The sequence below is a fragment of the Plasmodium vinckei genome, assembly GCF_900681995.1.
Source record: "Plasmodium vinckei vinckei genome assembly, chromosome: PVVCY_12".
NCBI lineage: Eukaryota > Apicomplexa > Aconoidasida > Haemosporida > Plasmodiidae > Plasmodium > Plasmodium vinckei.
The window spans coordinates 854,503-866,765 of NC_051304.1; the positions used below are offsets into that span (position 1 = coordinate 854,503).

The 12,263-nt window shown below is 22.5% G+C and overlaps 4 protein-coding genes across 4 annotated transcripts; 2 read left to right on the forward strand and 2 right to left on the reverse strand.

Annotated features, from left to right (window-relative positions):
• Nucleotides 1–611: 611 nt before the first annotated feature.
• Nucleotides 612–2,018, reverse strand: PVVCY_1202430 (conserved Plasmodium protein, unknown function; the record flags this gene model as incomplete). Its single annotated transcript, XM_008625252.1, has 2 exons — nt 612–1,420; nt 1,598–2,018. The coding sequence occupies 2 exons, from the start codon at nt 2,016–2,018 to the stop codon at nt 612–614; spliced, it is 1,230 nt and encodes a 409-aa protein (XP_008623474.1).
• A 1,629-nt stretch (nt 2,019–3,647) lies between these two features.
• Nucleotides 3,648–7,034, forward strand: PVVCY_1202440 (ATP-dependent RNA helicase DHH1, putative; the record flags this gene model as incomplete). Its single annotated transcript, XM_008625253.2, has 1 exon — nt 3,648–7,034. One exon carries the CDS (start codon nt 3,648–3,650, stop codon nt 7,032–7,034), a length of 3,387 nt encoding a protein of 1,128 aa, XP_008623475.1.
• A 120-nt stretch (nt 7,035–7,154) lies between these two features.
• On the reverse strand, nt 7,155–8,622 carry PVVCY_1202450 (gas41 homologue, putative; the record flags this gene model as incomplete). Its single annotated transcript, XM_008625254.1, has 8 exons — nt 7,155–7,192; nt 7,285–7,315; nt 7,460–7,575; nt 7,742–7,844; nt 7,945–7,992; nt 8,126–8,244; nt 8,326–8,458; nt 8,557–8,622. 8 exons carry the CDS (start codon nt 8,620–8,622, stop codon nt 7,155–7,157), a joined length of 654 nt encoding a protein of 217 aa, XP_008623476.1.
• Nucleotides 8,623–9,524: 902 nt separating this feature from the next.
• PVVCY_1202460 (conserved Plasmodium protein, unknown function) lies at nt 9,525–10,631 on the forward strand (the record flags this gene model as incomplete). The annotated part of the gene is made up of 1 exon (XM_008625255.1): nt 9,525–10,631. One exon carries the CDS (start codon nt 9,525–9,527, stop codon nt 10,629–10,631), a length of 1,107 nt encoding a protein of 368 aa, XP_008623477.1.
• Nucleotides 10,632–12,263: the final 1,632 nt, after the last annotated feature.

Below are 12,263 nucleotides of genomic sequence, written 5' to 3' on the forward strand. Positions count from 1 at the left end.
GACAAATTTATTATATATTGGAAAAAAGGAAAATTGTTTATATCATATATTTATGTTCCATTTTTTCGATATTTTTTACTATGGGAAATTTTTGATAATATAAAATAAGCTAGATAGAAAGAATAAAGCTAGCTAAAAAAAAATTATTAAATGTGTGTAAATAGGCTTTTTATATTATTCCTATGGATGTAAATATTTTTGAAAAAAATAAATTAACAGAATAACCTTTTTTAAAAAGAAAACAATGTTTTCCCCCTTTTTAAAGTATTACTTTTTTTGTGAATAATGATATAATTAAATTTTATGGTCTCAATTACAGCAACTGTATAAAGTCTTATGATTGCTTAATGTTACCTTGCTTGTGCAGGTTTATTCAAAGTAAATATATTTAATCCTATATATTATATGTATGTTCATGCATATTTATGTATGTTTAATAATAAAAAATTAAAGCAGTTAAGTATGAAAACGAAAAAAGATAAACAACAAAAAAGCAAATAAAATTAATAATATGGAAAAGAAAACAGGTATAAAAATAGTTTGGATGAATAAAAAAATGAGGAGTTAATTCTCCCACAAAAAATAATACAGACATATGCATCCTTGCAAGGTTAGACATTTTTTTTTTTATGTATTTTGTTTGAATAGCTAGCTATAAAAAATTTAAATATTTTTCCTAAATAGCTATTCGCTATATTTGTATCAGTAATATCTTGATTTGGTATTACAGAAATATCAACAGTATTATCTGGTTTAGCACATTTTTGTAATTGTTCTTCTTTGATATTTTTATAATATTGCTTTGCATAATGTATTGTCAAATTTGGAAACTTAAAAATATGGCTAGCCAATTTATAGCCAAAATAATGAAAAATAGCAAGAGAACAAAGAAAAATAATAGAATAATTTTTTATTATACAATCATTGATAATCCAATTTAAACTCATATATGGTCCAACTATTAAATGATTATATCTTCCCGAAAATAATGAAACAACTTGTGTAAGAATTAAATTAATATGTAAAGGATATGCAAAATTATATTTGGTAAATAAATATATATATAACAAAGAATAATTTAAAAAAGAGCAAATAAATTCATTTAAAAATGTGTCCATAATTATAGATGAATATAAATCCATATTATTTAAAAATATTTTATCACCATATTTTACACTCCCTTTATTATATGGAAAAGTATATATTAATAAATTCATAATATATTTTTTAAAAAATTCTGGAATTTTAGGATATAAAAATGATGTTAAAAATGAATTATCTTTTTTTATTTTAGCTTTTTGTATTACTTCAATTATTCTATTGCCACCAGTACTTATACTATTGGGAAATATTGCATTTGTAACCCCAAGGTATAAAAGGGTTCCTAAAATATTTGATGTACATGCTACTATGGCTTCCCCTACAATTTGTAAAAAAAAAAATATATAATATAGGCATTTTCATGCACACTCATGTATTTCTCTCTCTATATATATAACATCATAGGCATGTAGACATAAGTTGATTAAGAAGCTTATTGTCTATTTATCAGATATGTTTATGGGCACAATTTATTTATATTAAAAAATATGCTTACTTTTGTTTATTAATTTTAAGTCTGTTTTATAAAGGTGTAAACATGGATCTCCATCATATCCAGCCGATAAATGATTGTACCATATAATTAAAATTATGAACCCTTTAACCGATTCAGTAAATATACAAGTTTGATGATCATAATTTGTTATTTTTGATAAGATTTGTATAAGTATATCGAAAATTTTTGTAAAAGTTGATATATATAAAAAATATAAAAATGTATTTATAATATAACCTAAAAATGCAGTTATTAACTGATAATTAAAATTGAAATAAATTTTTTTGTTTCCTAGCAAACTTGTTTTTATTTCTTTGTCATTTTCTTTATTGTTTTTTCTGTTTGTAATTTTGTCTTTTAATTTTTTTGCTATGCTCATTGAGCTTTCTAATGTGCTATTTTCATTTTTAAGGGTACTCATTTTTTACAACTATGTAATATAAAAATTTGCAAAATTAATGAAAAGAATTCTATAGAACTTGAATTAAAGGATGGTATTTCCTTTTAGTGAAGGGACATAAAACTGAGCATTATCTTCTTATTTGTCTTTACTTATTAGCTAATTATATATTTCCCATATGAAACTGGACTAGGTATTATTACTTTTTTTGGTTTTACGTATTTCATACAAATAAATTCTGAACGTACATATATTTATTTGTTTGAGGCAATACTCCTATTTTACTCGTCTAAAGAAAACCCTTCACTCAACTAATTTGGATTAACTAGAACATCACTAGTGTTAACAAAATAGATTATGAAATAAATACATTTCCGTGATACATAATTAAAATTATTTTGAAATGCTGAACAATTGTTTATTTTTTTGTAATTTTACAATTGCTTATTTTTCTCCAAAATTGATCAAAAACAGATATACAAAACCTCAGTGCATAAAATTGTTTTTATTTTAAACCCCATATTAAATATAGACAATATATAGTTGATATTTCTTCTTGTGAAAAAATAAGAGAGTGGAGAAAAAAAAAAAAAAATTTATTTCATTTTATATTTTAGGAGAGTTAAAGAATATATTCATGCTGGGCATATTGCAATTTTAATATTTCTCCTCGAATTTTAATTAATAAACATTAAGAATGACAAAACGGATAATTTTACTAATTCATTAATATGCTATCAATAAAAATATATGTACACGCATATAAATAAGATTTCTTTTATTATTAAAAAAAATAATTTTAGAAAATGTTTTGTGTGTATTATATATATACATATCCAATTTTACCCACATACATGTATGCACACTATATATAAATGTGTGTAAAAAAATGTAAAATAAATTATTTTTATTTTTTTAATATCATTATTTTTAGATAAAGAAAATAATATACCGTTTTTGTCTACTCTTGGTTTAGTAAAAATAAAAAAACCAACAAAATTTTCAAACATTTTTAAAGCTTACAAAATATTTTAAAATCTTCGGTGAATATCAGTTTGGTAATTTCCAGCATTGAGACTGAGGAAAACTCTCTTTTATAGCTACCATTTTTTTTCGTTTTCTCCAAAGAGAGGGAAAGTAAAATAGGATATAAAAAAAATGGGGAAAAAAATGGAGAAAAAATGAGCATACATATGTATATAGAAATGTGGCATCGTTGCAAATTTTAAGTTGGCTATAAATAGCTAATTCGGTCGCATATAAATAATATGAAGTTTTTTTTTTTTTTGGATATATTAATTAATTTTTAGCTAGTTTTAGCTAATTTTAGCTAGTTTTAATAAAATTTTATTTATTTTGGCTATTTTTATTATTTAAAAAAAAAAAAAAACAATGATAATTCGAGCATGTACATAATTTTTTGTATTATTTAAATAGTATATCATAGGGTGAAACATCAAAATATGTTCTTAAATATAACTAATCATGCGCTAAGTTTTATTCAATTTTTTATTCAATTTTTTGTTCAACTTTTCAAATGAACTAATCAGGGATACTCTTGTTCTGTTGAGCATGACCACAAATCTAAACTAGCGAAAGATAGCGAAAAAAAGGAGGAAATAAATGAACGAATTGGTTGGTACCTCCATAATGAATAAGGCCAAACTGAGTTTGAGGGACTTAAACAAACTGTTGGTGGATCCTGAAAAAGATGAAAATGGAAAAGAAAAAGAATTTCAAGAGCTTAGTGTTCCTGAAGAAGTTATAGATAGTTTAAAAAAAATGAATATTATATATCCATCCAAAATACAATGTATAACTATAAAAAAAGCAATTCATAAACAAAATTTAATTATACAATCTAAAAATGGGACAGGAAAAAGTACGTCCATATGTATAATATTAATATCACATATAGTGAAAAAAATACATAAAAATATACTCAAAGAAAATTTCAAAAATTTTTTAAACGATAATAAAGAAGGTGAAAATATAATAAGTATAAATGATAATTATTGTGAGAATATTTTTTTATTTTCTTTTTTTTTTTATGGAGTTGTTCTTGTTCCCACAAGAGAATTGTGTGTACAAATAAATGATACGATTCAAAAAATTTCAAAAAATTTAATTATAAAAAAAGATAAAGAATTAGATTCTTTAAATAATTTTGGGGTTATAGACAAACATGTAGAAAATAATTTTACTTTAAAAATACAATCCATAATTCTTTATGGAGGGACTGATGTATACGAAAATATAAAGGAGTTGTTTTTAAAGTATCCTCAAATTATTATTTCAACTCCTGGAAGATTAAAGCATGTTTTAAGGATTTTTCAAAATGGCAACATTGAATTGGATAATGTTCATCTTTTTCAAAAATCAAGTCCTAGCAAAATAAAAATATCTTATTTAAAACTAGTGAATCTATTATTAAAAAAATTAGTTATAGATGAAGTTGATGCATTATTAGATGAACAATTTGAAGAGCAAATGAAAATTATATTTACATTATTAATAAATCCAAAGATCCAAATTTTAGCATATAGTTCTACTTTTAGTGAATTCACAATTGAGACCTTTAAAAGGATGGTAGCATATATAGATATTAGTTATGTTGATAAAGCGAAAAATTGGTACAGCCAAACTGGCATAGTTGCTACCAATCCAGTTTTAGCTAGTGAAGAGCTTAATCAAAATAAAAGCATACAAAAAAATAATGCAAGTTTTTGCCATCCTACCGATCAAAATGTAGAGACAGACTATTCTTCCAAACAAACAATTCACAATGACAATATTCAGAAAATTGTAGATGATAAAATTGATGATGAAATAAAAGGGAAAGTAGTTAGTGAAGATAATTTACTAGCTAAAAGATGTATTAAAACAGCTATTAATAAAAAAAAAAAAAAAAAGAAAAAAAAAAAAAATGCAAATATAAAAGAAATAGAAAAGAACATACTAAACCAAGAAAATGTAAAATATTTTATTATTGAAAAAATGAAAAAAGAAAAAAAAAAAATAGACATATATTCTTCGAGAAAGAGAGAATTTAAAATTTGTCAAACCTGCACATCAGTAATTTTAATGCAAGAAAATGAAGCAAAAAAAAGTTCTAAACTTGATTCACCAATATTAATGAATATAAAGCATTGTTTCATTACTATTAATAATGAAAATATAAATAAGCATGAAGAATTAAAATATAAATTAAAAGTATTACTTAAAATAATAAAAGAAATAAAATTTGAGCAATGTTTCCTTTTTATAAATAATTCTTATGAAGGTTTACAAATAACTAAAATGATGAAGAAATATAATATAGATTGTTATTATACAAGTTCTAAAGTTGAACATAATGAGAGAATACAAAGTTTTAATAACTTAAAAAAAAATAAAATGAAAATTGTTATATGTACTGATGTTATGAGTAGGGGAATAGATAATATTGTGTGTGATCTTGTTATTAATTTTGATATACCTTATAGTAAAGAAATATATATTCATAGATCAGGAAGATGTGGAAGATATGGAAATAAAGGACTTTGTATAAGTTTGTGTAATTATACAGATTATAATTATTTATATTATTTTAAATATACTCTAAAATTAGAGGTACACGATTTTTATTATTTATCTTCTTCACAAAATTCAGCAAAATCTATCATTACAAATGTTTCTAATAAAATTGAAATTCAACCAACTACCACACACACACCCAAACAAGTTTGTAATTATCCTGACAATAAAATAGGATCACTTAAAGATAAAACAATTTGTAATGCATTTCCTATAAATAATAGTGAGACTAACAAATGGAGTGCATTTGATTTTTATTCAAATTCGAATATTTTAAAAAAATTAATAGGAGAAAATAATATTGACAAAGGAGATCAAACAGAAGAAAGAAAATGCCGAGAAAAAAACTTTTTTAAAATAAATATAAAAGGGTTTTATTCGAAATTTGTTAATACTTTAAAAAATTTTAATACAAAAGATGAAAATGTATATTTAAAAATATACTTTAAAAAATTATTAACAAAACTTAAAATAATAAAAAATGAGATTAGCTACTTTTTTTATTTTCCAAATGATAATATACATTTTTTTAAAAGTATAAATATAATTGAACATAAATCCAATTTAATATTATATTTTACTTTTACAAAAAAAATCAAAATATATTATACAACCTATTTAGATAGATTAAAAGGAATGACAAATATAAAAGAAAAAAAATATCGTTACACAAATTTTTGTATGCTTTTTTTTAGTAATTCAAATAGTTATATGGTTTTAAAAATTTATTATGCCTTTCTTTTCTTTTTCAAATACTATCGATATCCACTTAAAGATTTGCTTTCTTCGATGCCACTTATGTGTGCAAATACAAAGGAACCACAAAATAAAAAAAATAAAACAGACAAATTTATGAGCACCGGAGAAACAAACTTCAAACAATTTAATTATTCATCAGACAGCTTTTTACTCCTTTATGATGAAATTAGTAAATGGAATAAAAAAGAAAACCAATTGTTTGGTAAAAAAAGTGGATATAATACTGATCAAAATTATGATAATGATGAAATTATTTACATGAACAAGCAAGGGAAAATAATAGACAAAGGGGCTAACTATGATATTAGGTTTTTTTCACAATTTATATTTTCTTCAAATAAAAAAAAAAAACGAAAATATCTTATTGAAAATATAGAGAAAAATATAAATGATAAAGAATATTCTTCTGATAATATTGATTATAATATTTTAAACAAAACAGAAAATGTAACATTCAATACACTATTATTTGAGGATGCTATTAATACTGTAAATATTAGTGCATATGAAAAAAAACAGCTAGCTTATTTTTCCTCTCAATGTGATAAAATAGAGTGTATAAATAATGAACAAAAAATAATTGCAAACTTAAATAGATTAATAAATTCACAAATATTTCTCAATCTAAATTATAACGAAAATTCGAATTTATTGAAAAGTGTTTTTTTGCAAAATCATATACAATTGTGCAATGGTTTTTAAAATTCAAAAAAAAAAAAAAAATTGAATAATAATATAATTATAATATTTAAAATGAGAGAATAAAACATTAGAGCAAATTTTATATCATTTAGCTAGCTTAAGGAAAAAAAACAAAGAGACCTAATTTTCATCACTACTAACGCCGATTTCTGCTTTCACTAAAAAAAAAATATAAATATAATTTGTATAGAAAGAATTTAATATATAACACAAGTTTTGAAGTATTTTTTTGTAAAAGAAAATTGTGTACTTGAAAAATATTTTTGTTGGGTTTCGTTAATCTGTAGAGAGAAGAAAATGAAAAAAAAAAATATGAACACATATTTATATGTACAAGTCATATATTTGTGACAATATTATGACTATTTTAATTATTATATATAAATTATTGTAATTTTGTTTTGTTTTTACTAATGTTTAATTACCTCTTTCGATAGCATAGTTGCTTCGGACATTAAATCACAAATCTCCTCTTGCACCTTCGACTGAAATTGGAGATATTTTTTTGTGTAATTATCCTCTTTAAAGTCGTATTTCAAAACTAGCCATTTGTTAAAAAATTAAAAAAAAAAATCAAGAAAAAAAATCACGAAAAAATATGAACACGTTCATATATAAATTCGATGTTGTTTGCATATTCACATTGTGTACTATATTCACATTATGCACTATATTCATATTATGCATTTTTTATGATTTATTTTTACAATGTTCCTGAAATTTATGGGGAGCTGTTTTTGTGCTATTGCTTTGGACAATTTTGTTGTACAATCGAATAGTGGGATTTCTAAAAATAATTTCTTCATATGTCTAAAAATTTAATTAAAGAACAAAGATTTGAATTTTTATTTTATAAATATAATTAACGATTTATTAACCATTTATTTTTATTTTTTTAAAATGAAATAACCTCGTTAACGACACAAGGGGGGTGTTCATTCTCGGAATCGGTATTTAGCTTCGAAATAAAAAATTCATTATTTATGACTTGTGCATGTAATTTTGTACAATCTTATGTTGTGTAGCTTGACATAACAATTTTTTACTACATGGATAAATATATTTATAAAGACTTTTCTCAAATAAAATACCTTAACAAAATGAGTAATACTAATAGGAGACAAAGAAGTGTCATCAAAATAAACTTTCACGGTCAGGTAAAATTCACCCCATCCAATTTCATTTACCTCGTAAGGGGGTTGTGTGTAAACTGTTAAAAGTTTGGAATTAATTTATAAAGTTAAAATCGGGAAAAAGTAAGAAAGAAAAAGGAATGAAAAAAATATATAACCTCTCTTGGGGTAAATGAAAGAAGGGTCTAATTCAAAAACCACTTTAGTTACAAATAAAGAAAGGTCAGATGAATTAGGGCATCTTAATAAGCAAGTCCATTTATGTGTCATATTTCCATATTTCCTTTTTTCCTAAAATATGAGAAAAAAAATAAATAAAAAAAAAATTACAAAAATAAGGAACTATCCTATATATGTATATATAGGTATAAGTAAGCTAGCTATTTTACCTGCTGAGAAAGCAAAAATGCATAAGTCCCAACAACCATTGGTTTTACCAACTTTACATTTTGCATTCGATTTTCCACTATAAAATAAAAAAAAATAGATTTATTAGCTATTTGTTCATATTATATATGTGTAAAACTAGCTATATATAACTTACTGCTTATCTAAATACTGGATGTATATATATACTTTTTTCAGCCTATGGTAACATATTATAATTTATTAAAAGTTTTCATTTTCTTTAAATTAATAATATATTGTTGTAAAAAAAATTGAAAAAAAAAGCCAAAAAATATATTATCCGTATGAACAATATTTATACGCCTGAATAGTAAATTTTTTAAGCATATAAAATTATGCATACATATATATATACATTTTTAATTGCTCTATTTTTATAATTTTTTCTGTAAATATAAACATAAACATAAACTTTATAATTAATATTTTAAATAAATTTAATAATTTTTAGTTAATTAAGGATGTTATTATGACTTTGTACTATTTATATGTTGTTATTGACTTATGTAGGCTATAAATGCTAAAAATATTTTTACTATGTAAATAAAATTGAGGGTAAGGCGCATACATATATTCCTATTTTCATGGGTTATCAAACAAGCCTATCTTTACATCCGTCTCAACCTGGCCCTTTCCTGTTTGGCTAGTACCTACTAGGTAATATTTTTTTTTAGAAAGAATAAATCAAATGGGTATTTTGCCTGCAACCCGAATGATGTTCAAAATTAAAATATAAAATAATAGATAGTGTAACAGTGACAGAGTAACTTATAGTTTAAATGGGTACCATAGCAACGTGATGATTTAAAAAAAAATTGTCATTCCCTATGTATATTCTGTGGTATGTTTCTTTTAGAAAATAATACACACGTATGCATGGTTGAAAGTGTGTTATATTTAATAGGCAAAATTGTAGATACTAGCTATATTAATTTTTTTTTTTTGGAATATGAACAAGATAGGAAAAAGGTTGCTAGCTATTTACACATTTGGAATAATATTGTTTCAAGAGTATATAATTGGCTTTAATGTGAAAAAGGCTTCTTCATTAAATCGATTGTCACAAACATATGAGAGAAAAAATATATCAAGAAAAAAATATAATAATATAGTTTATTCAAATTATAAAGAAAAAAAAAGAAATAATAATTTATTTTCTATAGAAAGGAGTATAGATAAAGTGACTGGAAATTTTATGTGCGATAAAGAGTTATTTTTAGAAGTTGATAAGAAACAAAAAATGATTGAAGAAATTGAAAAACTGCAAGAATTAAATTATGAAAATGTTAAAAAATATTTAGACAAACTAAGTGAAAATGATGTATATGAAGAAGTTATAAATCATAAAATTCATTTATATAAAAAAAATAATGAAAAAGATAAACAAGATAATTTAATAAAAGTTCAAAATTTTTTAAACCCGTATATAATAAGTTTAAGAAAAAAAAAAGCAAAAACTAAAGTAGAATATTTAATAGCAAGTATGGTAAAAGGAGAAAATATAGATCAAATAATAACAGAAATGTTTCAAAAAAAATTAATAGATATTTATGTATTAACATTTATAGATGATAAAATTATAGAAGCCAATTCAAAGCTTGCACCAAACAGTAAATTAAACTTTTATAATAGTACTAATGATGTCAGTGGTTATAGTAGTGGGAATAAGGAAGAGATGAGTTTATCTGAAAAGATTTTAAGGGCATTAAAAGATCGAGTATTAGCTCAACAAAAATTAAATGCAAAAGGGACATTTGATTTTACAAGAATATTATTTTTATCAACAACTTTAGATTTAGAGGAAGATAGAGAACCTATAATTAGATCTATAATTAAAAGTATTGAACAATTGGAAGAGTTAGAACTTTATTTATTGGATGCCTTAGATTATGCACAAGAAAATGAAAAAATGAAAAAGTATATACCACATATGGAACTTCTTCTCAATGCATGTAAAAAAATGAACCCTGTTAATAACCAACTATTAAACAAACAAAATGAAAATGTTCGTTTTTTTCCAGAAAATATGGATTCATCCAATTTAAATGGATTATAATCAAATATTTTTTAACCATATTTCATATAGAACTATGAAGGGGCATTTTACATATGCACACACACATGTACAAATTTAGTTTAAAAATAATACAATTTTAGGAATAGACAAATATGTATTAAATATTTTGATAAAATTATTTTACATATTATTTTTGACACTTGCAATGACCATAAGGAAATGCACACAAGCCCGTTTTATATTTTAAGACATCATTATTCGGAATGTATATATGGATATATTTTTTATTTTTTTTTGTATTATTCTTTTTATTCACCCATTTTTTTTGATATTTTATGAATATGTAAAATTAAATTTTTCTTTTGTTTAGTATTGTTTCAATGAATTTAAACACACTTTCTACGTTTTTTAACTAAAAAAGCTGTCAAACTTATTTGCTACTTAAATTTTATATAGCTATACAACAAAGATTAACCATTTTATAAAATTTTTTTTTGGCAATTATAAAAAATTTACAATGTACATATGTATGTGGAAGTATTAGATCATATACCAATTGCAACCTTTTGGTAAAACGAAAACATTTTTTTGTGAATAAAAAGAAAGTACCATTTGGTGATATATTATATGCGCGACAACAAATATAAAAACATACATACATTATGTACAGGTCATAAAATAATAGAAAATGATCGAGAAAAATATGAATGTGTAATAAAAAGTAGTAATAAAATATGAACAATATTATGTTATAAAAAAATATAGAGAGAAATAAATATCCAGCTAGCTAATGTGGTTTCCCACTTTTATATACTGTTCATATAAAATAAAAATTCAAATTAAAGACAAAATGAATATAAAAAAAAATAAATAAAACAAAAATAAAATAAACTTAATGATTTTCTCTAATATATGAAATATTTGAGATTAATTTATAGAAATAATTATTAAAGAAAACGCCAAAAATGCATGTATATATATAAATATATTTTACATAATGTTGGGATAAAACTTCGATAATTATATATAATATATTTGTATATTGTTCACAATTCACAGGTACAAAAACACAAATTATACGTATAAAATTATATATATATATATATATTATTTATATATACTTTGTATACATATATAACATTTTAGCCTATCCAATAAAACAAAAAATGCGCGTATGTGGAGAAAGGGAAGGTTAATTAGTTAAAAAGCGAAGAAAAGAGGGAAAAACGGAAAAAAGGAAAAAAAAAGAAAATTCAATTTGGAAAATATAAATAAATATGGCTATTAACAAAAAATGGTATAATTAATTTTTATTATGTTTTTAAATTTTTATTAGTTTAAAAAAAAAAAAAAAATCCCCTTTACGTATTAATTTTTCGCTTTTATATATTATTACGTCTTTGCATTTGCTTGTCGCTTGCTTTTTATATTTTTATATTTTGTTCGTGCCATTTAGAAACTTGTTTTGGAAATTTTACTTTGGGCTTATATGCATTATATTAATTTTTATTTTGTAAATTTTTCTTATTTGCTACTGTTATTTTATTATTTAGTTATTTATATATTTTTACATGACCTATTTTTATTACGTTTTATTAGTGTTTATATAATATTTTTTTTTTTCGTAATTTTTCATCGTTTGACGTATAATTTTGATGATATATAATGTCA